The sequence below is a fragment of the Podarcis gaigeae genome (assembly GCF_964106915.1).
Source record: "Podarcis gaigeae genome assembly, chromosome: 6".
Taxonomy (NCBI): domain Eukaryota; kingdom Metazoa; phylum Chordata; class Lepidosauria; order Squamata; family Lacertidae; genus Podarcis; species Podarcis gaigeae.
Window position 1 is genome coordinate 15918874 of NC_139682.1, and position 26920 is coordinate 15945793.

Sequence of the window (26920 nt, forward strand, 5' to 3'; positions counted from 1 at the left end):
GCTAAACTAAAAGAGCCAGCCTTGTAATGCAACTGTAAGCGCAAAGATTGCCATTGTCAGATTTCGTCAGTAGCTCTTACAGTTCTCTTACACAGCACACATTAAGGAAATAAATTCCTGCATCACCTGGTAACATTTCCAAACAAGAGCCACTAGGCAGTGCACTAAGAGTACAACCTCACCAAGCCTGTTCCAAAAGTGGGAGAACACTGGAACTCCGTATTACTTTTGTATGACACAGGGCATTCTGGGGATGTTTTACCAAGAAGCTGAAGATTTTTAAGTGTAATGTTCCTCATCTATTTTTAAATGAGATAGACGGTGTGCGTGCTTCTCTTACGCATGTTATGTATTGCAGAGCACCACAGTTTGTGTCTCATTGAGTGCAAGCTATTCTGCAGCCCTGAAAGGGTTAATTTGCCTGCCTGGCTGTTGTAGTCCTATAAAGACCTCCCTGATCATTGGGTCAATATTTTAAATGCTTGCCACACAATATATATATATATATATATACCCCTAAGGCACGTAGCCAACGTTTCATTGGGGGTTAAATCGTCCTGTTCTGCACTCTCCAAAATATTCTATTTATTTTGTTTGGGGTGGGGGTGGGAGTTCTGTCTGGGACGACAGCCTAGGAGGGCAATCCTGGCGAAAGGCTGGTAGACGCACAAAGCTTAAAATGCAGCGGGGTGTGCGGAGGAGAGAGAGAGGGAAAGAGAGAGGGCTGGGCGTGCTTCTGTGTGCCATGACGCTGGGGGGGGGGGAATTGTGGTAAAGAGCGAGGGAACTCCGCTTTTTGCAAAGCATCCTGGCAAATGAGCTCATCGAGTAGTGCCTGAGCTAGCGTAGAGGGCAAGCTCCTGCCGTCAGGAGCTGGGCACGTCTGCTCAGATTCCTGCAGGACAAGAAAAGGAGACAGGCTCGCCATGCAACGAATCATGGCTACGTCAAATGTTTTTATTTCTTCCTGATCTCTCTCTCTCTCTCTTTCTCTTTTCCCCTCTTTCATCAATAATTCACCTTAGGGCTTCCCCCCCTCTCTGCTCCTTGTGGATAGTGGAGGGGGGGTTGAACCGGGAAGAACAGGGTTTTTGGGGAGTGCTGATTTTGTCCGGGAGGTTATTTCCAAGAGCTCTTTAAAGGACCAAAAAAAAAAAGGAAGAGGGAAGACTGACTTTTTTTTTGCTGGAATTGCTGGAAGAGTGAAAAGGAGGAAGATTTCGCTGCTGGTGCGTCGGGTAGCGGGTGTGCTTTCTTCTCCCCCTTTCCCCCCCAACTGCTGGTAGGGCTGCTACCGCTAGCTTGGTGTGTAAGCGTGGAGAGAGGAGGAACGAGAGGCGTCGCTGGGGCGCTCCGAGCAAGGCTTCGCTGTCCGCCTCTCTTGGTGCTGAACATGGGCGCTTCAAGCAGGGCGCTGTCCGTGGTGCCTACCGTCCTCTTGGCGTTGGCGCTTCCCACTTTCCCCGTCTGGGCGCAAAACGACACGGAGCCCATCGTCCTGGAAGGGAAATGCTTGGTCGTGTGCGATTCCAACCCGGCTACCGATTCTAAGGGATCGTCTTCTTCTCCTCTGGGGATCTCCGTACGGGCTGCTAATTCCAAGGTTGCTTTCTCGGCAGTTAGGAGTACCAACCACGAACCTTCCGAGATGAGCAACAAAACCAGGATAATCTACTTCGATCAGGTAATATAGGAAGTGAATGAATGTATATTCTTTCTTAAAAGGCAGGGCATTCTCATCATTTTCCCCTCCCAGGAGGTTAAGAAAAAGAGCGAGAGAAGAATCGGTCAAAGGATGAGTAGTTTTGATCAAGGGAGGAGCAATTTTTTAAAATATATAGAGAGAAGTGTTATCATTTGGGAAAGGGATTCGATTAGAAGTGGAGTGGCGAGGCAACCGGTCATGAAGCTGAGACGAGATCAGTTCAGGGGAGGAGGTGGGGATCAACAGGTGGGAGTCGATCTGTGAACTCTTTAATGCTCCTTTACAAGCAGTGGGCTGAAACTTACCAAGTGGCATTGGAAACTCTCGGTCAATAGGCTCATTTCCTTCCAACCGACACTTCCTTGCCTTTGCAGTGAAGTTTGATGGTCATTCCACTTTACCAAGCAAGAGTGCATTTGCACATTGTAAGTCTTTGGGTTGAATTAATCATAAGGCTGTAACCAGGAAGACGCAGACTGCTTTGCTCTGAGAATACAGCAGTTTGTTTTACTACTTATTGATTTAGATTCCTACCATTCCACTCTCTTATAACTCATGCAGGGTTACATAAGTTTCCAGAGTTCAGTATTCAGAAATGACAATCACCTACTATCTAAAAGTTCACATTCTTATGAAAAAAGGTATGATGGTTAAACAAGGTCTGTGTATCTGAGATTAATGAAGGAAGACCAGACTGCCCAGGAATGCATCCAGTTTTAGATTATTTGCAGTCATTGGTGACGGTAGTCACCAATGCAGAGACCTTATTGTTTCTGCACTCTTGTAGCCCAGTCCTGAGAATATTCACCCAGAAGTAAGCCTCACTGTGGGCATGATAAGTGTGCATAGGATTATAGCCTTCCAGCTCAGATGATTTGATACCTGAAGGGAAAGTGTGGGGATTTTTAAGATTCTAAGGAATTGCATTGTGTGCAGTTGAGGTGAATATGTCCAAATATCCTATCTAACTCTGTGGGATATTCCTGTTTGCTTTCCAGCCACCTTTTCACAGCAGTCCAAACCTTTTATCACTTTATAAAGTGTCAAAATCCGTAAGTGGAATTTAGGCACCTCTCGTAACCCAAAATCTATTCTGGTGCAATCACATTGGCATGTATATAGCAATCAAACACGGTCAGGTAACAGAGGAATTTGGAGGCAGTCCTTTGAAAGATCCACTGCACCTATATTGTATCACTGCAGAATGTTGCAATATTGGAAAGACACCCTGTTTCACTTTTCCCTGACCTACCTCTCAGAGACAAACACCAAACATACCCTCTGTCCAGGCATATGATCAATGGTTAGACAAAACAAAAAGAGTTATTCATTCCCGCTCCAAAGTAAGGTCTTGCATTGTCAATGTTAAGTCATTTATAAATAAGAATGAATCCTTTAACAAAGAAAGATTTTTTAAAACAACAACAACACACTTTATATTTTCAGCTATCTATGAGATAATGCTACTACGTTTTTTAAAAGTCCATTTGTTTTAATGCAAGAGTTTAACATGTGTGTCACTTTATCCCATTAAAATCTATATGATATACAAGAGTGCAGTTTGGGCTGGATCAGATCCATATGTATTTTAAAAAGAAAGAAAGAAATGGTGGTGGAAGGCATTGTAATTATGTTGTGTCAGCTCCAGTTTGAAATGTCTCTGCCTTCTTGGGAATTGTTTAATGCTCTACCCTCAGCTATTTCCTCTATCACCTCCTTCTGATTATGTATGATAGCAGGTGGAATAGCCTATCTTTGCAAATATTAGCGCAGTGGGTTAATTAAGCCCCAGGAAGTTACTCTTTAGTCTTTCACAGCATATTCTTCAGAGAGAATGATGGATCTTCACTCTCTCCCATGACTACAAAGAGTTCTGGGAATATTGTACCTTGCTCAAGTCGCACTGCCATTAACCTTTTCAAGATGCCAGGAGACAGGTGGATATGTAAGAGACATGGAAATGGCCAGGGCATCAGACAGCTGCCTGTATCTTTTGAAAGGGAGTGCAAGGCAAGATGCAGGGCTTTTCTCCCCCTTAGGTACAGGTTATGAGCCTTGAATTTTAAAAAGTGTTCGTGCCCACCCATCACTTGTGCAGAACCTAAAAGTGCCATGCAATTAATTTCTCCTCTTCCTACTATGTTCTTTGCTTCCTGCTTTCTTCTGAGAAACTACCCACTCACCTCTCATGCCTTCACACTCATTCCAATCAAGACTGAGCAAGGAGCCAACATATGTTGTGTGATATATGTGAAGACATTGTTTTTCCTCAATTGCCACGACAACTGGAATCCATCCCCACGCTAACAGATCTGAAAGCGCATTTATGTTTGGAAGAAATTCCAGCCGGTTTCAGCTGGCAGTGGCAAAGCTAACTAAAACTGACTTTCCATTGAACTCATGCAAATGTACTTAGGACTGAGGTGTAATGGGGTGGTGGGAGGGAATGATAGATCACTTTCACCAGTATAGTGTGTGGCTGACAGCCATGCATGTAAAGGGGTATGTGAGCTGCCTCCTAAGAATGACCAAGGTGCAATTCCCGTAAATATTTCCCCTGGACTTCTGCAGAGTCAGAAATATGATGAAGCTGTTTCATGTCAACAGGCCATCTAGCTCAGTATGGTCTGCCCAGACTGCAGCAGCTCTCATGGCACAAAGGCCATGACTCAGTGGCAGAGCATCCTCTTTGCATGCAGGTCATGGGTTCGATCTCTGCCATCTCTAGGTAGCTCTGGAAGTGTCCCCTGTCTGAAGCCCTGGAGAGTCACTGCTAGTCAGAACAATACTTCTAAAAATATAAAATTAATTCTTGCATTTCCCAAAAATATTACAAAAGTACAAGTATATAAAATGTGTAACATGAATTTCCCATCTCCTCCTAAATATGCCATGTAGACAGTTCAGAACAGACAGTGCTGAGGTGGACCATTGGTCTGACTCTGTATATGTCAGCTTCCTATGTTCCTAAGTCCCTTCCCCAAAAGATGCTGTAGATGGGGCCTCAGACTTTAGGTTTAAAACGTACATTGCTACCATTCCCCCCTCCTCCTCTTCTACCTCTTTCCATCTTCTCAAGAGTATTATCAATATATTATGATGTCATCAGTGTATAACGAGAACTTCACAGGGTAGTATACACACACTGGAACTTCTCCAAGGAACTTACAATATAAGAAGCGGAATAACTGTAATACTTCACTTTGGTTGCAGTCTTCAGGGCCAGTCCTACCATTAGGCAAAATGAGGTGGCCGCCTCAAGGAGCATGTGCTGGGCATGCAGCAAAAGGGGTGTGATGCAGAAACATACTATACCTCATAGCAAATATTCTATCTCTGGCCCCACCTCAGTTCTTTCAGTTTTGGAATATCTTATCCATAAATTTATGGAAAGAGGAGGCAGGCAGCATAATACAGTGGATTATGTTTACGCCATCTACTGATTTAAATGATCATGTTCTTTTATAGCTAATTATCTTTGTGTTAGTGGTATTATGCACCTTAACTTAGAGTGCAGGGCAACATTTTTTTCATTGCCTCAGGCTGCAAAATGTCTTGGCTGAGTCCTGGTAATCCGCACAACAACCCTGTAGGGTAGGTAGGTCAGCACAATCACACTCATATTGCAGGTGGGAGGCTGAGTAGAAAAGTGTGCCCCTGGCCATCAGATGAGCTTTTGGCTTAGGTGAGATTCAAACCAAGGAATGGATGAATCACTCTTCAGTTTCTTACCTTCTCACTATATTGCTATATTACACTGACAATGTGATTCGATTCATGTGTACTTAGAAGTAGTGCCATTGAGTTCAATGTGGTTTACTTCCAGACAGGTGGGCATAAGATTGCTGCCTCAGTTGGCGAGGGGGTGGGGAAGCAGCAGGGAGGGAAGAGAAGTATGGCTAACAAGTGATGAAAGTGAGCAAATACAACTAGAGAGCTAGTATAGTGTAGTGGTTAGAGAATCAGACTAGGACCTGTGAGACCAGGGTTCAAGTCTCCACACAGACTTCGGGCCAGTCACTGTCTCCCAGACTATTCACCTCACAGGGTTGTTGTTGAGGATTAAATGCAGAAAGGGAAAACCATTATTATGCTGGAAGCCACCCAGAGTGGCTGGGGCAACCCAGTCAGATGGGTGGGGTATAAGATAATAATAATAATAATAATAATAATAATAATAATAATAATAATAAATGCTGCTGCTACTACATTGTACTCCATGGAGAAAAAGATGGGGGATAAATGCAATAAAATGAATAAGGAAGGTAAAAGAAAGTACTTCTCTAGCCAGCTCATAGTTTGCTCCCACGACAAGCAGTGGTGGCCATCACCTTGAGTGGCTTTAAAAGAGGATTAGACTCTTATAGCCCACCAATGGCTACTGAGCCTAATGCCCATGTTCTGCCTCTACATTTAGAGGCAGCAATGCTCCTGAACAGTGGTGTAGCGTGGGTTGTCAGCACCCGGGGCAAGGCAAGTAATTTGCGCCCCCTAACCCATGGATTTGTGCCCCCTAACCCGTGGATTTGTGCCCCCTAACCCTAACCCCCAGATGTTGCACCCGGTGCGGCTGGCCCCCCCTGCACCCCCCACGCTATGCCACTGCTCCTGAATACCAGTAGCTAGAAACTGCAGTTGGGCAGAATGTTGTTGTGGCTCTGGTTGGACACTGTGAGAATAGGATGCTGGACTAGATGAGCCTTTGGCCTGATCCAGGAGGCTCTTATTAGGTTCTTATATGTACCTAGCCATCGTTTGAGCAGAGGCTGAGCAGTAAGGAGTTAAGACAGGGCTGAGGGACTGGGGGCTCTCCAGACATGGACTGCAGCTCCCATCATCCCCATCCTTTAGCCCTGCTCACTTGGAATGATGGGATTCAGAGTCTGGAGAACTGCACTCATGAGCGCCATCCCTGAGTTAAGCTCTAGTCTTCATGGGAAGGTGGATTTTAAGGAGGGTCTTGAAGAAAAAGGGGGAGGTGACATTACTTTGAAATTCAATGAAATCATTCCAAGCAGTTTTACCAATGAATCATGGTCACTTCCTCTGTGGATAATAAGTAGCCTGCCTCCCAAGTATGTGAGATCTAATTAAAAAACAACAATTGAGTCGATTTTCATCACTTCTTTAATTTTAAATTGAGACCAACAAAGAATAGGAACATTTCATCATGAAATATTCCTAGTAGGTGGTGGAAGATAAAGTAAAGGGACCCCTGACCATTAGGTCCAATCGTGACCGACTCTGGGGTTGCAGCGCTCATCTCGATTTATTGGCCGAGGGAGCCAGTGTACAGCTTCCGGGTCATGTGGCCAGCATGACTAAGCCGCTTCTGGCGAACCAGAGCAGCACACCGAAAAGCCATTTACCTTCCCGCCGGAGCAGTACCTATTTATCTACTTGCACTTCATGCTTTTGAACTCCTAGGTGGGCAGGAGCTGGGACCGAGCAACAGGAGCTCACCCCGTCATGGGGATTCAAACCGCCGACCTTCTGATCGGCAAGTCCTAGCCTCTGTGGTTTAACCCACAGCACCACCCAGGTCCCTTAGGTGGTGGAAGATACCCTAGAGCAAAATTCAGAGTTATTGTTGCTGTTGTTGCTATTTTAAGAAAATATGCTTTTATTAGAAGTCAATGAAGGAGGCAGATAGAGATAGGCCTATCCTAAGCTCAGGAATTAAGTACTCAAGGTGGGCATGCCAGGTGCCATGTCAGTATAATTTCATTGGAGCGGGGAATGGGGAACCTGTGGCCCTCTAGATATGGTTGGACTGCTTACTCCTTCTCAGTTCCAGCCAGCATGGCCATTGATGAGAACTGTTTAGCAACATCAGGAGAACCACATGTTCCACACCCCTGTTACAGTGCATTAATGTACACTATTACAGAAGCATTTTGGGATCTGATGCAAACTGGCCTCCTGAGACCACTCAGGTTGATAAGCTTGTGTTGGTTTTACAGCACATGTTTATTATAATGCTCACAGATCCAGTTTGATCTCAGTTGTCCTCAACTGCAGATCTGCAGACAGTCTTAACAGATTCTGGACTCACAGCTGTCCATGGAGGCACAGGTTAATTCTGTGTCCAGGGCAGCTGTCTACCAGCTCCATCTGGTTTGCAGGCTGAGACCCTACCTGCCCACAGACTGTCTCGCCAGAGTGGCGCTAGTTATCTCCCGCTTGGACTACTGCAATGTGCTCTGTGTGGGGCTACCTTTGAAGGTGACTCAGAAACTGCAATTAATCCAGAATGAATGAGGCAGCTAGACTGGTGACTAGGAGCGGCCGCTGAGACCATATAACACCGGTCCTGAAAGATCTTCATTGGCTTCCATTATGTTTCCGAGTACAATTCAAAGTGATGGTGCTGACCTTTAAAGCCCTAAAAGGCCTTGGTTCTGTATACCTGAAGGAGTGTCTCCATCCCCATCATCCAGCCCGGACACTGAGGTCCAGCACCAAGGACCTTCTGGTGGTTCCATCACTGCGAAAAGTGAGATTACAGGGAACCAGGCAGAGGGCCTTCTTGGTAGTGGTGCCTGCCCTGTGGAACGCCCTCCCAGCAGATGTCAAGGCAATAAGCAACCATTTTACTTTTAAAAGTCAACTGAAGGCAGCTCTGTTTAGGGAAGTTTTTAATGTTTGATGCTGTATTGTTTTTAATATTTTGTTGGAAGCCGCCCAGAGTGGCTGAGGAAACCCAGCCAGATGGGTGGGGTATAAATAATATATGATGATGATGATGATGACAAAACAGGATGACTTTTCTGCATGGAACAGTTTCTTTTTGAACGGCCACTGTTGCCTGGGGGGAATGTTGTGTTGGGGAAACAACCCCACCATGTGCTGGGTGCCAAATATTAATAGTTTTTATTTTATTTTTAAATCTGAAAGATTATCTAAATGCAGGGATCAGTTTTGGAAGCACTGGAGCATTTCACCCTGTCCAACAGGCTAGGTGTGCTAGAATTATAGGGGGCTAGAGGAGCTTAATGGCCTTATCATCTGAGCTGCCACCCCCAGGGTCTGGGGACCATAATATGGTTAAAACTGAGACAAGATAAGAGTGAAGCTTGTGGTTTTCATTAACATGCCCACCTCTTCTCTCATAATTTGAGCACTAATATCATGAATGATTTTACCCTCAGATCCTTTTCCTGGAGCCAGACTGAAGACCCTAGAGCTAGTCAGTGATTTCTCCAGTTTAGTTCCACAATCCTGAACACATTGACTCATGATTCAGCAAAGTAACTTTTCTAAGAAGGATGCTTTGATCGATGCCTACAGAAAGGAAAAGGACCCCGAGTGTTTATAGATCTTTGCCTGTCACCTCCATAGTCAGCTGTGGAAGCCATGCATATACACTGGGGAGGTTTTGTACTGCAATTCAGATCAAGATTTCTCCCTCCCTCCCTCCCTCCCTTTTCTTAATTGCCAACCAAGAAGCGCTAAAATCAACAATGTGGATAATAATAAAACACAACAAAATCCACAATTAAAATGAAACAGAATGCTGCAAAGCAACCAACAAAGCGCCGCCCACAACCTCTTCCAAGCCCAGCTTATGCCTAAGAAAACAAATAGTTTTCTTTAGTGGAGGGTGAAATGTTTTGAGAGGGAGGGGGCATCCTAACCTCCATAGGAAGAACACCTTAAATGGTCCAGCTGTGCTCCTTTGTGGTTTAAAGCTGGGTAAAACGAGGGCTTCATTTGATGATATAAGGGCAGGGGGAGATATGTACTAGAGCAAGTGATCTCAAAGTTATGCAAGGATTTAAAGGTTAGAATCCTGAACAATATATATACACATGCCCCATTTTGATCAATAGGTTTGCTTTCCCAGTTATATACTGCAGCCTAAAGCCACTTATTGGGAAGTACACTTCCTTGAGATCAATGAGGCTAATTTTTAAAGGCTGTGTTTAGGACTGAGAAATAAATTCCATTAAAATCAATAGGGCTCACACATGCCTGACTTTCTGTGGATTGGACCCATTTGTAACACAACCCAGCCATTCCCAAAGCTACCCAAGAAAGGCCAGGATTTATGTTTGCAAGAGACATAAGGGGATCTTATCTTTCTGTAGTTGACTACACCTGCAGTCTCCTTAATGATCATTGTTCCCCATGCTCCAAAACCCGTTGCTTGCTCTGATATACCTGTGAAGTTCCTGCAGAAATGGGCTTTCCCATTCAGTTCCATGCAATTATTATTATTATTATTATTATTATTATTATTATTATTATTATCCCTTTGGAAGCACAACTGCCCTTTCCATTCAAGCTCTTCTAAGGCGAAGCACTTCAAATAAATCCCTGAATTCCTTTGTTTACTGAAAGCCAGCTAATTGGGGCTATTCTATGAAAATAAGTGCTCCCATGGCTCAAGTGTACTATTACACAGAGTGTGGCTTGGACTTACGCATGCAGCTCACACCAGGCATATATATGATGTCACAGGTGCAATATTTGATATATGCGAACACTCTGCGTTGCAATACAGGAAAGGAATGCATGTGCAGATTTCAATAAGGGCATGGCAAGACTGTGTCAAGAAGACAGATGTGTGTAATGCCTGGTAGACATGTGATGGATGGCACATTATGCACATACATAGCAGTGTGTGCACGCATGCACACCGATACCCCCTGCACATCTAGTACTTTTACCACACTGGAGATCATCCAAATTGGCTCTGTACTCCACTGGACATCGGAAGGTCTTCCTTCCCAATAATCACGCTGCTTTTCCAATCTGGAAAGGTGTTGGAGGTGGGGGTGGTATTGTGGTGATGGGCATGCAAGGGCTATTGTGGGGATATTCCTGCAAACCAACCAATGTGGGATGGAGATAGTAGGGGGGCATAAAAGCCCAGATCCTAACCTCATCTACCTCTTTGGATCCTTATTGATTTCCACTCATCTCTCCATATATATAAAATAATAAAAATATAATAAGAATTTATTATTTAAACCCTGCCCATCTGGCTGGGTTTCCCAGCCACTCTGGGCGGCTCACAATAGAATATTAAAAACACGATAAAACATCAAACATTAAAAGTTTCCCTAAACAGGGCTGCCTTCAGATGTTTTCTAAAATCAGGCAGTTGTTTATTTCCTTGACATCTGGTAGGAGGGCATTCCACAGGGCGGGCACTACTACCGAGAAGGCCCTCTGTCTGGTTCCCTGTAACCTCACTTCTTGCAGGGACGGAACTACCAGAAAGCCTTTGGAGCTGGATCTCAGTGTCCAGGCTGAACGATGGGGGTGGAGACGCTTCTTCAGGTATGCTGGGCCGAGTCTAGCTGCCACATTCTGGATTAGTTGTAGTTTCTAGGTCACCTTCAAAGGTAGTTCCAGGGTAGTCCATGGATCAGATTGCCATAAAGGAAACAGTTACCCCCACACCTATTCAGCGCTGCGTTTTTTGGGTGGTGGTGCTATTGGGCAGGTAGTGTGTGGTGACATATACCAAAGAGAAGAGGTTGGGCACAATAGCAGAGAACGTGGGCAGCATCTTTCGAGCATAACATTAAGGCTATTAGATGTGCCTAATTTTTTGTAGCAGCACTGTTACTTGCCTGTGAGACTTGTACTCCAAAATATATATCCATAAATAGACATAAAAGAAACAAACAAAGAAATAAATAAAGCAAAAGCCTGATGGTGAAAGGAGATTCCTTGACGTGCCCCCAGGGCTTTCTGACCTATATACACCCAGAGTTGTGGATATACCAGTCGCTTTGCTGCTTTGCCATGTCCTGCCATGGCCTACTAGCTGGGGCTTGTATTGTCTTGTTAGATCATTCTTTTACAAGTTTGCCGTAATTTTGCAAATCTCCCATGCTGTATTTAAAGTTATGTCCCTAGTGAACCCGATGTGCAAGGAGCTCACTTCTTTAATGGACCGTCGACATCTAGCATCAGGACATAATTGGTTTGAGGAGTATGCCCTAATTGTAAATATTTGCATGGGCAGATCATCCTGCAGTGTCAGAAGCATTGTGCTGCATCACTGTAATGCTGGTGTAACATCATGCCTTTGTGCTGCTGATGCAGCTGTCGGCATTCTGTGTGCTCTGCTTGTGCCTACCTGGCTACTGTGGTGGGGCTTACATCACCAGAATTGTGCTGCAAAACAGATTTCAAAAAATGAGCCTCTCCCCTCACTATGATGAGGTGGCTTAAAACTCTGCAGGACTTAAAACTCAGTAAGAGCTTTAGTGGAACTAAGGAGCTGTTCAGTTTGCAGGATACAGCCTGTGCATTATGGACCTTATCCTGGCAAACTCAAAAGCAGGCCCAATTGACCTGAACTAACAGACCTTCCAGGTGTCCCTATTTTCCAGGGATGCCCCTGATTTAGAGATGCCGTCCCAGTTGCAGATTTGATCCCAAAATGTCCCACTTTCCTTAGGTAAAGGTAAAGGGACCCCTGACCATTAGGTCCAGTCGTGGCCGACTTTGGGGTTGCGGCGCTCATCTCGCTTTATTGGCCGAGGGAGCCGGCGTACAGCTTCTGGGTCATGTGGCCAGCATGACTAAGCTGCTTCTGGAGCAGTGCACGGAAACGCCATTTACCTTCCCGCCAGAGCGGTACCTATTTATGTACTTGCACTTTGCACTTTGACGTGCTTTCGAACTGCTAAGTTGGCAGGAGCAGGGACTGAGCAACGGGAGCTCACCCCGTCGCGGGGATTCAAACCGCCGACCTTCTGATCGGCAAGTCCTGTCCCTATTTTCATTGGAGAAATGCAGGAGGGTATGGAATTATCTGACCCCCGAGATGTTTGTAGGCAATTCTGTATAAGGAATTTAAAAAAATCTTTAATATTTCTATATATGTTGGAAGCTGCCCAGAGTGGCTGAGGCAACCCAGTAAGATGTGTGGTGTATCTATATTAAAATTATCATTATGGAATGGCATGTCCCTATTTTCATCGGAGAAATGTTGGAGGGTATGAACTAAGCATGCACAAAATTGTAACCTTAAAGAAAGGATGTCTAGGCCAATTTAATCTTGCTGGGGAAAATATTTCTTACGTCTGGAAATCTTAATTGTATGTACAATAAATTAGTATAAATAAACATTAGGGTTACAAATTAACACCATGGCTTTAGATGTGTAGGCATGTTGAGAAATCTTGTGTCTGTTGCAAATTAGTTATATTTTCCCCCAAGAACACAGAATGCTTCCATTAATTCTTATTTCCTCTCTCTTTAATTTGTAGATCCTAGTAAATGTGGGGAATTTCTTTACGCTGGAGTCTGTCTTTGTAGCACCAAGAAAAGGAATTTACAGTTTTAATTTTCATGTAATTAAAGTCTACCAGAGCCAAACAATCCAGGTATGTTGATTCAAAAAATCTGTTGGAACACATTTGTTAGCATTTCATTCCTTCCTTCTCCCCTTCCCCATTTCCCTAAAATATATATATAGATAAATGGATAATAGCGAAAATCCATTTTCTATTGTAAATAGAAATAGTTTAAATGCACCCATGTTGATGAGTTAGGAAACAGCAAATAGCTCAACTTGGACAATAGCAAATGGATTTCAGTGACATTTTAAGATAACAATGTTTCTCACCAGTTCAAGATATGGCCTTGAGAGTTCAAAATAAAGAGAATGCTTGCATTCTAATTATGTGCTACAACTTTTCTGTGAATCTCACATTGGGGACTGTTGGAAGTAATTTCATGATAATAAATGCTATGAACATAATGAAAGGAAGCATGCATTTGATGTAACAGCATAAGAACAGCTTTCTGGATCAAGCCAAACACACATCTAGTCCCTTGTCCAATTCAATGACCATTCAGAGGCATCTGAGAAGCCCATGAGCAAGATCTGAGTGCAACAGACCTCTCCTATTGAAATCAGTAGGACTAAAAAGTGACTGGGTTTGACCCAGCCTTGCCCCTTTGTGAACAGAAGGGCTCTTTCCATTCACAGAAGGAACTGGAATATGGTGGAGTCTACTTAATGGAAGAAGGATGTGGGGAAACAATTCCCCTTTGGCCCTAAAGCTTGGAGTGCTGTTACAAAGGACTCCTTTCTGAGGGACACAGAGTATTGCAGGTGGCACTGTGGTCTAAACCACTGAGCCTCTTGGGCTCCTGCCAACCTAGCAGTTCGAAAGCATACCAGTGCAAATAGATAAATAGGTACTGCTGCGGCAGGAAGGTAAACAGCATTTCTGTGTGCTCTGGCTTCCGTCATGGGGTTCTGTTGTGCCAGAAGCAGTTTAGTCATGCTGGCCACATGATCAGGAAAGCTGTCTGTGGACAAATGCCGGCTCCCTCGGGCTGAAAGCGAGATGTGCGCTGCAACCCCATAGTCGCCTTTGACTGGACTTAACTATCCAGGGGGTCATTTACATTTTATCTTATATTGCAGAGGGAGGATGGGATTCATGAAAGACACTTCCCTTTTCCCTCTCTCCAGTGTGATCAGAACTATGCATCTTTGCCTATGTACGTCTTTGCAGAAGGGTTCGCCAGCAGTAAATCAGGTCAAGCTGGCGATCACACTTCTCCTCTCAGGGTGCAGAGATGATGCAGGAATGTAGAGAGGGATGTATGGACTTGAAGAAGAAGAAGAGTTTCAACTTGATATTCCACCTTTCACTCCCCTTAAGGAGTTTCAAAGCTGCTAACAATCTCCTTTTCCCTTCCTCCCCCACAACAAACACTCTGTGAGGTGAGTGAGGTTGAGAGACTTCAGAGAAGTGTGACTGGCCCAAGGTCACTCAGCAGCTGCATGTGGAAGAGCGGGGAATCGAACCCAGTTCACCAGATTACGAGTCCACCACTCTTAACCACTACACCACACTGGCTCTGAGGCATTAGGAGGAGGAAACCTGGGAGAATGAAGAGAGTGAGAAAGAGATGGATTGTGGAAATGCATTCCATCCCATTTGCAGAGAGAGCTGTTTGGGGGAACAGAGATAATTTATTATTATTTTGCATTTATAGCCCACCTTTTCCTAGTGTCACCCACTGAAATTTATGGCCAAGTGGGGATTTGAACCCTGGCTCCCCAAGGTCCTACCAGGATGCAGGTGGCTCTGTGGTCTAAACCACAGAGCCTAGGGCTTGTCGATCGGAAGGTCAGCGGTTCGAATCCCCACGATGGGGTGAGCTCCCGTTGCTCGGTCCCAGCTCCTGCTAACCTAGCAGTTCGAAAGCATGTCAAAGTACAAGTAGATAAATAGATACCACTCCAGCAGGAAGGTAAAACGGCGTTTCTGTTTGCCAGAAGCAGCTTAGTCATGCTGGCCATATGACCCAGAAAAACTGTCTGCAGACAAATGCTGACTTCCTCGGCCAGTAAAGTGAGATGAGTGCTGCAACCCCAGAGTCGTTTGTGACTGGATTTAACTGTCAGGGGTCCTTTACCTTTACCCCCGAGGTCCTAGTCCAACATCCTAACAAGTTCCTTCTAAAGCAGCATCCAAAGAAAGGTGAGAGGAGAAGAGCATTTTGGAATGGGGATCCCTCACATTTTGAGCAAGTGAGAATGCAACCAGAAACAGATATTGAAGTCAAGGCCTGAGAGGAAGAATCCTAGTGGCAAGCCTATGGCAGGAGATTGGTGGAACATCAGGAAAGTAGGGGAAGCAAAGTCTCCTCACTCTAGCAGTCTGATGTTGGGGTGATGCTGGCCTCAGTCACATAGCCAGCCTTAGAAACCAGTCCCACCTTCTCTTAGTTTCCTGTGGGACACCCCTTTCCCCTAGGGCCTAGTATCATGTGGGGATAATCAATCACTCCAAGGGACTGTGTAGGATTTTTTTTGGCTACACCCACATTAACTAATTTGTATTTGTTGATTTAGAAAGATGTATAGGCCACCTGATCCCAAACTCTCAAAGCAATGTTCATAATACAATGATGGATTAACCCCCCCCATCTAAAATCCACAAAGCTGTTAAAAACCCCCCAGCATATGCTAGATAATGTTCAGTAAAACACAGAAAGAATCAGTTAAACCTTTAAAATGAACATGGATTACTTAATGACACGTCCGAATAGGATATAAAATAAAGTTTGCAGCAATGTGTCTGGAATGTACCTTTTTTTTTTAACCTGCTCCAAACTGGCAAATATTAAGAAGCTGGATTATTAGTCTGACTGATTGATACGTGTGCCATGGGTTGCTCGGGCTGTATGCAGTTGGCTTGGGGGCATTTCCACTTTGCCGAGCCAGTTGGGATGGCTTTGTGAATTAAGTATTTGTTGGGTCATGCTGGCATGGGGTGTAGGCACAGATTCAGATATGGTCAGCTGCACCACCAGGACTCACTAGCTCCCTGCTGAGATGCTGTCAGTCATTTTGCACTCTGCACACGCTCAGAAACACTGGGCCTATAACCTGTTTGTGTTTGAAAAAGAAAAGGTTTTGACCTCCTTTTTACGCCTTTGCCTAGTCTTCAAACCTTAGTTGGCACAAAAGAGTCTTTGAGAAGAGTATTCTTGCAGAGTATTGCTACTTTTATTCTTAAAAAGTCTTCTTCTCCAACCATGACCGACAGAATTTTTTTACACACAACCAGCTTTTTACCATCCAACCAACCCACATCCAACACTAACACTGACCACTCTATATATACAGGTACAATTTGGTGAAAGATTGCATGAGTCATTATAGGCCGTTGACTCATGCTGACTTAGTTTTTTTAGCATTAAAGAACAGCAGCCAATTTTTAGCCATGGCAGCAACACCCTGAGACCCCTGGAGGGTGAAGGGCCGGTTTATCACTCACCTCATTACAATGAGGTACCCTTGGGTTGTGGAGCATTGTCAGCACCAAAGGTTGACTAGTGTGGGTGGTGGTGAACATGCCCCCTCTGCTCAGGTTCCAGTCTTTAATATTAATAGACTTAAATGGGGGACCCTTCCAAAGAAAAAACAGACCAGCGAGAACTGAGCATGCTCAGTAGCCATGGAATTTTGACTCGTGGGTGTTGTTTTTTGTTGTGGAGGGGACAGAAAATATGGGGAGTGGAATGGAATGGAGCGGCTGGAATCTTTATCAGCAACAGTCCATGCTGCAACATTTTGTTGCCTATGCCACTTGTACTTCTGAATATGAGACGCTGAGAACAGGCGCTGCTTGCACAGAATGTCTGCATGCATCTGGTGGACCACACTGATGAAAAGAGGATGTTAGGCTAGATGAGCCTTTGGACTCACCCAACAGAGTTCATCTTATTGTCTTCCCATGCTTACCATTTATAGTAGTATAGCTTCTCTCTCTCTCTCTCTCTCTCTCTCTCTCTCTCTCTCTCTCTCTCTCTCTCCCCCACTATCCTCCTCCCATGTAGAAGCTCCAGAACAGCATGTAGGGGGAGGAGAGTGGTCCTACTCTCAAGTAAGCTGAAATGCTTCCCCTGAAGGAACAATTGCCTTAGTGTGACATTGAATTCTTCCCATTTTACTTTTTAAAAAGCAGATTTTTCTTCTACTGCAATCAATCAATCAATCAATCAATCAATCAATCAATCCAGAATGGATCCTGCTTTCTGAATGGAGGGGGTTGATGGGCATGGCTTGTGAGACATCTGCTTTGTTCACTACACTCTGGCCTGCCCATTTGCAAGCTCAGCTCAGAGGAGACTGCAGATTGAGCTGATGGTCCTGAGACATCTCAGCAGATTGAGATGCTGCTGCCAAGTCAAGGCACTGCCCATGAACAGCCATCATGGCAACCAGGTTTGGCGTAGCACAACAACTGCCGCTAGACTGGTAAATAAAAAAGCGATTTATATGCGTTGTATGTGTGATATAATATTGTGCCACCAGATGGCGACGTGGAGTCCCATTTTTCGCTACCTGTTTTCCCTATTTAAATTTACAATGCTTTAAACTGAAACGCTTTTTCTATGTGTCTAGATCCAGCCTATATAGTTTCCGTTTGAATCTCCTATACTCCCTCAAGATTGGAATTCCAGAACTCTGGGCATTAAACGTGTGTGTGTGTGTGTGTGTGTGTGTGTGTGGTGCAAAAGGGCACATGCTCATAATGCCAACATTGATTGGTTGGAGGAATGCAAGCGGCATGGCTACAGCCATGGAGCTTTTCTCAGTTTGGATACAACCTGCTTGCAGAATAGAATGGGAGACCTCACACCCACTCACTGCCAACAGCAACATGTGACCAAAGGTGCTACGAATCAGCTGCAAAATTTAAAAAAGATCAGATCAGACAGCAACTACACCACTGTAAATTGATTTAAAAAGATCAGATCAGACAGCAACTACACCACTGTAAATTGTAAGTGGAGAAAGCCCCATCCCCGTGTTCTTAAAATGTCTTTTTATTTTAATAGGATTTTAAACTCCATTTCAGGCAAACCTCTCAAAACATGGGTGGTGTCATATACCTTTGAGTATATGAGTACAGAGAGCACAGGATGAGACCAGGCACTTGCTTGTGCATTTGCTTTGTTTTGACCCATGGCTATCAAGCATGATTCTGAGTGATGGTGATATGATAAAAGAAAATCCCGGCTGCCCGGGTTGCTGAAATTTCATTGTGTTCTTTGGTGCAAGATTAAAAGCCCCTTTGCACTTCTCCTTTGGTGCCTTTCCAGACTATGTAATGTGCACACTGAAATCATGCTCAAAAGCATCATAAATACCAGCTATGGGAAGACCTTGTGCCCTTGCTATATTCAGGCAATTGCCTCATTTGGAGAAAAGAGCAAGATTGCTTAAGATAAGAATGTGGAGATGTCTCTGCAAAAATGAATGGTCACGTGCAGCATATTTTCTTCTGCTCTTGCCAAGCCTATCTCTGGCTCACTGAATATATTGCCACTGCAGTATGTGATCTATTTCCACGTCATCCAGTCTCCTGCTGCTCCAGTAATGTTTAAATATGGAGGGAACACGTCAGTTGCTAGAATGGTATGGCAGTGACTCATGAAATCATAGAATTGTACAGTTGGAAGGGAACCCGGGGGCCTTCTGGTCCAACACCCTGCAATGCAGGAATCTCAGCTAAAGCATCCGTGACAGATGGCCCTCCAACCACTGCTTTAGAAACCCCAAGAGAGCCAGTGTGGTGTAGTGGTTAAGAGCGGTAGTCTTGTAATCTGGGGAACCAGGTTTCTAAAGCCTTCTTCTTCTTCTTCTTCTTCTTCTTCTTCTTCTTCTTCTTCTTCTTCTTCTTCTTCTTCTTCTTGGAAGGAGAGTCCACCACCTTCTGATGGAGTCCATTTCACTGTTGAACAGCTCTCACCACCAGAAAGTTCTTCCTGGTGTTTAGTGGGCATCTCTTGTAACTTGAAGCTATTGCTTCAGGTCCTACCCTCTGGAGCAGGAGTAAAATGCCTCCTTGCTGCTGTTTACAGCCCTGATTGGCTCGGGTGTTGTCCTATATTATTTGATTGTTATTCCTTGTATTTCCTACACATCACATAGGCCAGGGTGAGCTCCAGAAGTCGCTGAACTACAACTCCCATCAGCCCCAGGAAAGAAGGCTGATGGTTTACAATGATGGGAGGACACAACCTTCTGGAGGGCACAACATCGGTTTATCGCCAGGTTCTGTGATCACAACACTTTAGCACAGACCTTCCTGCCACACCTTCAGCTAGCTAACACACATGAAGCACATTGTGCCATTAAGCAATGGTTTCCACTCACGCCTGCAGTTCTCACATGCACCCTGGACTACTGCAATGCGCTCTACATGGGGCTACCTTTGAAGGTGACCCGGAAACTGCAATTAATCCAGAATGCGGCAGCTAGACTGGTGACTGGGAGTGGCCACTGGGACCACATAACACTGGTCCTGAGAGATCTGCATTGGTTCCCAGTACATTTCCGAGCACAATTCAAAGTGTTGGTGCTGACCTTTAAAGCCCTAAACAGCCTCGGTCCTGTATACCTGAAGGAGCGTCTCCACCCCCATCGTTCAGCCTGGACACTGAGATCCAGCGCCGAACTATATGGGACTGGCAGAAATGACTGGCAGAATCTGAGACCAGGGAAGAGAGACGGCGGAAGAAGATTGGAAGAAATTTAAGGACTATCTTAGGAAACATTGCAAAATTAATGAATGTTAGAACGATGTTGGTTTAGAAATTAAGTGGTTTTCAGATGTAATGATTAAGTAAAAAGAAAAGAAAGGCTAAAAATTAAATGAAAATTAAGGGAGAGGATTTGCTGAACTAATAATTAGAAATTGGAATACAGAAAGGGGAGGTATGAGGAGGTCAGGGAAGTAAGTTATAAGAAAATAAGGGATTGAAATTATACTTGTTTTTGTTTGTGTTTTGTTTGTATTATTGTTTTTTCTTTTATATAACTTTTGAAACTTCAATAAATATCTTTTTTTTTAAAAAAAATGAGATCCAGCACCGAGGGCCTTCTGGCGGTTCCCCCATTGCTAGAAGTGAGGTTACAGGGAACCAGGCAGAGGGCCTTCTCGGTAGTGGCATCTGCCCTGTGGAGCGCCCTCCCTTCAGATGTGAAGGAAATAAGCAGCTATCTTATCTTTAAGAGACATCTGAAGGGAAGTTTTTAATATTTAATTATATTTAATATTGTTTTTAACACTTGATTGGAAGCTGCCCAGAGTGACTGGGTAAACTCAGCCAGATGGGTGGGGTATAAATAATAAATTATTATTATTATTATTATTATTATTATTATTATTATTATTATTATTATTATTATTTTAGGAACATACACAGAGCACTGCTTGTCCCTGTCCTCTCAGCCACACCTTTTCGGTGCTGAGGGCTTGAGTCATAACCTCCCAGGTCTGAAGGCCTGAGTAAATGATGCAGGTGTGCCCCAGGGAAGTCATGCTCTCTGCCCTCAAAGAACCACAGTCCTGGGTAGCAAACATCAAGGATCCTCACACCCTTCTTAATGCATCTCAGTGCTCATTGACAATGATGCTTTGCGTACTCTTCCTTCACTGTCCCAGTGTTGTGACCCTAGGTTACTTAGCGGTCAACACAGTCTATACTAGTTGCCAATTGCTTCCAGATGCCACCTCTGCCAACTTTTAGATGCCCAGCTAAGACTTTTCTGTCTACCCAGGTGGTCAGTTAATCAATGTTGTCTCCTACAGTGTGCTTATTTTTTGGTGTGGTGGGTAGGAATTGGTCTTTACTAATTTGGGCCTTTTATGTATTTTGAATGGTTAGTGTTTAAATTTGCTCTGGTTTTAATTTATTTTTATACGCTGCGTTTATTTCCAACCACTTTGACTCTTTTCCAGCTGGAAAAAGTTTCAAAAAGTGGCAACCAAAATGATCAATGGGTTGTAGCAACTGCCTTATGAAAAAATGTTGTTACATTTGAGTTCTTTAAGAAATCTTGGCTGAGTGCCACCTAGCCCTATGGCTGTGTTGTGTGTGTGTGTGTTTGTGTGTGTGTGTGTTTTAATTCAATTAATTGTAAACCTTCGTTTGACACCTTATATTATCAGCTTCTGTCAGTTCAGGTTAGTTCTGAACTAAAAGCTTTCACAAACATTTTCACCTGTACATGCGAGTTCATGTGGGCAACATCTGCAGTGAAGGCTGATGCAAAGAATTTGTGCATCTTCACTGAAATTGAATGCTTCTTTTAACTATTGCTAATTTTACCCTGCTAACAAGTTTCTTGCAATAAATCTTGCTGGTTTCCTGCTTCTGTTGTATTTAAATTCTTTTAATCTTCTTCTTATTATTTCTATATATTTTTGGCATTCGCTCCCCAATTTTCTTCTGGCTTTGTCTTACTGTCGGTTTACATTCAATTTGCCTGAATTTTCTCATTTTCATCAGCCTTCCATTTTGTAATGTGAGCTTTCTCACCTTTTAGAATTTACAGATAATTTTTGTGCCTTTTCAATGTAATTCACAAAAGTATCCTTTTTAGGATTGTTTTTGATGCTGTGCTATACATTTTATTTGAACTTCTGTTCTACTGCATTAAAATAGTACCCATGCTCCCTTGAGAGATTTTACCCTTCTGACATTACCTTTCAGTTTCCTCCTAGCTAACCTTCTCACTTTTGACAATAAAAGCCACCTTTTGGAATGAAATATGACTCTGTTGGATTTTCTGGGCAATTTTCCAGTCATATAATATGGTGAACTTGGTAGTGCTGCATTCACTGTTTCCAGGAAGTTCAACAGTGTTTATAGCTTCTTGTACTGCTCTGGGAATAATTTAGGATTAAATCAAGTGTCATTTCCTTTGTCGCTGGCTCCATGACTCAGTGTTGGTAAAGGCACACTCATTCATTATAGCTAAAACTCTTGGGCACTGTCCAATTTATAGCTAAGCATGTTTAAGCCTATTTATTTGCCAGCTTGCTGTGACACAAATTTACAATTAGCCAGTCAATCTGAGAGTAATTGAAATAATCACTTCTTAGTACATTTTCTACTTTGCCCTTCCCCACAGTTGAAGAACAGAGGAAGTATCCTTATATCAGGCCAAGCCATTGGTCCACTCATATAAGGGATAGCCAGTAACTCTGTATGTTATTGGACTCCATCTCCCATAAGTCCCAACCAGCAAAGCCAATGATCAAGAATGATGGGAGTTGTAGTCCAGCAATATCTGGAGGACACCATATTAGCTACACTGATCTAAATCACTATTATTGACTAGGGATAGCTTTCTAAGGTAGAGTTACAGATAGGTAGCCGTGTTGGTCTGCCATCGTCAAAACAAAAAAAATTCCTTCCAGTAGCACCTTAAAGACCAACTAAGTTAGTTCTTGGTATGAGCTTTCGTGTGCATGCACGAAATCTGAAGAAGTGTATCTGAAGGGTATCTGAAGAAGTGTGCATGCACACGAAAGCTCATACCAAGAACTAACTTAGTTGGTCTTTAAGGTGCTACTGGAAGGATTTTTTTTGTTTTTTCTAAGGTAGAGTTAACCAATACTGTGTGCCCCAGATGTCAATGGACTGTGACTCCTAACACATTGGCTAGGTTTGATGAGAGTTGTAGTTTAATTATATCTGAATGGCACCACATTGGCCATCCCTGCCCTAAAATCTTGATCAGAGGTCTTTCCCATTGCCTGATCCTGCTAAGACGATACAATATGCTTACTTACTTACTTCGCCAAACCTTTATTAGGCATTACAAGAATAAGCCATCATAAAACATACATATATGACATTTTAAAATATATACAAATAAACAGCCATGTAAAATATGTACTAATGAAGATTTTCATTGTAATTTCTTCCTGCTAAATAGTTACTTCCGGGTTACTTTCAGACAGATAGAATCTTATATTTTCATTGTGCCATGATGTTAGACTATCACCAAAAGGGGATAGCATGTGTTTGCATAGCTGGTTGTACAATGGACAGTAGAAAAGAATATGTTCTACAATGTCTGGCATGTTCAAAGAACACCCACAATGTCTATCTTTTCTGGGGATGTTTGAATATCTGCCCTTGACAAGAGCTGAGGGGGAAACGTTCAGTCGTTGGACTGGAATTGTTAATTTTGAGATGTTAGTGACCCTATTATCTGTCATATTTAAACCATAGAACTTGGGGGAGCACATTTTATTTACAGCTGAATCGATGTTTTGTTTTTCAATGTCCCTTAATCTGGTATGAATATTGCGATAAATATATGGCTCACTTGAATTATACAAGAGTTCCAAGTCAATGCCAATAGATCTGATTTTGCTATGTAAGAGTTAGAACCATCTGGATTTATAAGAGTCCTTAAGTAAGAACAAGATATGCTAGGAGCCGAACTTGAGATCTTCTTCATGTAAATCAGGTGATGCACTGCTGAGCTATTGTGCCAACCTTCTGCTTTTCATTTCATTCTATATCCCAAGATGCTTATTGGAGTTTTGGTTAGAGTGACTTGATTGTATGCTCCAGCACAAACTTACCTTGGCAGCTGGGATCATTCCTACCCTCATGATTCTGTAGATAAGCTTGTTTCACTGAAGATTTCTAATCGGGAAATTTTTAATGTTTGCCATTTTTGCTGTGCTTTTATTATGGTGCAAGCTGCCCAGAGTGGCTGGGGCAACCTAGTCAGATGGGTGGGGTGTAAATTAATAATAATAATTATAATCATAATTATAAATGTTTTGAACACTTTGCTCTCACCTAACATAGTGTGTACATGTACCTTACTTTATTTCAATGACCCACCAGGTTCCTCATTTACTATATTCTCTTTTAGGGCCCATCCACACAATACATTTAAAGCATTTTCATATCCCTTTTGGCTTCCCTTCCAAAATAAAAAGAACTGTAGTTTGTTAAGGGTGCTGAGAATTGCTAGGAGACCCCAATTCCCCTCCCAGAGCTAGAATCAGCACAGCGGTTTAATAATCAACCCATCTTCTTTGGGAGTTCTGAAAATGGCAATTCTGTGAGAGCAACAGGTGTCTCCAAACAGCTACAGTTTTTTTGGGAAAGCTATGAATATATATGGGGTCGCAGGTGGAGCTGTGGATTAAACCACAGAGCCTAGGACTTGCCGATCAGAAGGTCAGCGGTTCGAATCCCAGCGACGGGGTGAGCTCCTGTTGCTTGGTCCCTGCTCCTGCCAACCTAGCAGTTCGAAAGCACCTCAAAGTGCAAGTAGATAAATAGGTACCGCTCCAGCGGGAAGGTAAACGGTGTTTCTGTGCACTGCTCTGGTTTGCCAGAAGCGACTTAGTCATGCTGGCCACATGACCTGGAAGCTGTCCGCCGGCTCCCTTGGCCAATAAAGCAAGATGAACGCCGCAACCCCAGAGTCTGCCACGACTGGACCTGATGGTCAGGGGTCCCTTTACCTTTACGAATGTTTATAATGGTACAATATACTTTAATTTATAGTGCAGATGAGGCCTTAGTATCAGAGACTCTACTTTTGCTATTTGGGTTTTAGGATTCTAGCACTAGCTTATAAACACCTATATCTTTTAACATATTTTGGGTGTTTGGGGGTATGTGTGCATTTTTTCCCTTATGACTTTTTCATTGGCACCCGGTCAGTTTGGTGTGCTTCCGGGGTGTGCTTAGATATCTGTACACAATTGCCTGCTTATAACAGTGAGCTATCACTGGGCTGACATTGTTCTTTCTCTGGTTAATCCGCGAAGGTGGGTGACTTTGGTGAACATTTTGGCCTCCACAATACGAGGTCTACCTGGTCAGCAGCTTTTGCACACCATTTTGAAAAGATGCAAAACCGTTTACAAAGGGATTGGTGTCAGGAGGGAAATCAAAGGTGGGGAAAATGCTATACTATGGTCTGATTTGCAGGCTTCTGATGGGCATCTGGTAGACCAGTGTGAGAAGAAGATGCTGGACTAGATGAGCCTTTGACCTAATTCAGCAGGACTCTTCTTGCATTTTTATTCCTAAAGTGAGCCTGCTGTAGACCCATAGTCACCAACACATTTTGCCCTGTCCCTCCCCTTCCACATATGGAATACCTTAAGTATTTGTAGCTGCTATTTCCCGAAAGGATGTTTCAAGAACAGCAAACAGTCTGTGGACTCCAGGCATTTGTGGCTTCTAATGATCCTTTGCATAGGATTTGCTAATGACAGATGGGTTTCCTTGTTACCTTGAACTTTTTTTCAGCAATTTTTCTCTTTTGTAGGTTAACTTGATGCTCAATGGAAAACCGGTCATTTCTGCTTTTGCTGGGGATAAGGATGTCACTCGTGAAGCTGCCACAAATGGAGTCCTACTTTATCTAGACAAGGAAGACAAGGTTTACCTGAAACTGGAGAAAGGTAATCTGGTTGGTGGATGGCAGTATTCTACATTTTCTGGCTTCCTGGTCTTTCCCCTGTAAGGTCGATTTCTCCATGACATTCACCCAGGTGTGGACCAGTCATTGCTTCTGTTCTCCGAAGATCATCTTCTCATCCTTTGGATTGATGTTTTCTTTCTTGGTTTCTCATGGGTGAATATGGATTCTATTTATGGCATTTGACCCTTTCTGAACTCCTTTGAGATTTCACCGAATTTTGTGTGTTTAAAATACGGTGCATTTGGATTACGACCGAAAGCAGACAGTGAATATCTATGCTTGATGTTGCCGAAAAAAGCTGCCTGCAAGATTTATTCAGAGTTCCTTTACTGGACATATGGGGTTTGTGGGAGAAGTGGGTCATTATTGTTGTCTCTCCCCCTTCCCCCAATTATATTTTTAAAAGACTGGCAACCAGGTCTATAATTTAAGAATCTTTGAGTTCAGCCTTCAATCAAGATTAATACATAGCTGCCAAAGAACCGTTCATTGATATATTAGTTATATCATGTCTTTGTTCCCCTCGCTCTAAAAATTAACATAAATCCATCCTGTTCAGTTGGGAAGGAATAGATAATGGTTATTGATAAGTGATTGACTTCATTACTCCTCTTTGTACAGTGTGTTGGATGATTCACTTAGATGTTTTCCTTCAGATAATGTATCTCAAAGAGGACCACCCGACTGAAAGTCTGTAGGTCACAGTTGGATGTTATTTGCACATGGATGGAGTTTATATTCTGCAGAAAGTATTTTCTAGTAACGGGAAGTGATTATCATGCTAACAAAAAAATGCTTACTGGGTTAAATGGGATCATTTTTGGCAAAGCTCTGCAAAACAGCCTTGCTCTATAGGAAAATTACACTTGTTCTTCACCTTTAATTAACATGATTGATAATAACCACTTTATTAAAAAACCGAAGGGATTTGTTCCTTAGACACAGCTAATTCATTAGTCGGAGATGGAAATGCTCCCCTCTTGTTTTTAATTATGTCTGTTTCTCAAGCCTTCTGTTGTATTTTGAGGTATCATCTGGTTTTGCCTTAACTCCGCAAATGTATATATGATGATAGATATTGTGGGCATTGTCCAGGCAAAGTTAAGCATTTTTACAGCTCAATCCCAGGCACATGTACCTGGAAGTTAGTCCCACTGAGAACAATGGGACTTACTCCCAGGTTAGTGTATATAGAATTGCAGTCCTATTGATCTCAATGGGGAAGGTTAAAGTGTGCAGTTAATTCTTCCACTAACATCAATAGGTCTTAAATGTGCTTAGCTTTGACTGCACTGAGCCTCATTTGTTTAGCAAATATTCAATCCAAATAGCCGGTACCTGAACTTGGTGCAATATCTTTTCTGTCTTTTTGTAAAGGCCATATGAATTCATAAATTTATTTATTATGTTGCTGTTACATAATAAAAGTTAATATATGTTAGTGTATTTTTTTT

At 43.1% G+C, this 26920-nt stretch overlaps 1 protein-coding gene across 1 annotated transcript; it reads left to right on the top strand.

Annotated features, from left to right (window-relative positions):
• The first annotated feature begins 700 nt into the window (after positions 1-700).
• CBLN4 (cerebellin 4 precursor) lies at positions 701-26920 on the top strand. The gene is made up of 3 exons (XM_083744769.1): positions 701-1684; positions 12940-13056; positions 25311-26920. Exons 1-3 carry the CDS (start codon positions 1394-1396, stop codon positions 25506-25508), a joined length of 606 nt encoding a protein of 201 aa, XP_083600895.1. The 5' UTR covers positions 701-1393; the 3' UTR covers positions 25509-26920.

Bases quoted from the DNA above. Each gene is read 5' to 3' on its own strand.
- CBLN4 (XM_083744769.1), top strand. From the start codon at position 1,394: ATGGGCGCTTCAAGCAGGGCGCTGTCCGTGGTGCCTACCGTCCTCTTG. The intron at 1,685-12,939 runs GTAATATAGGAA...TTTAATTTGTAG, and splicing joins GGATAATCTACTTCGATCAG to ATCCTAGTAAATGTGGGGAA. The intron at 13,057-25,310 runs GTATGTTGATTC...TCTCTTTTGTAG, and splicing joins ACCAGAGCCAAACAATCCAG to GTTAACTTGATGCTCAATGG.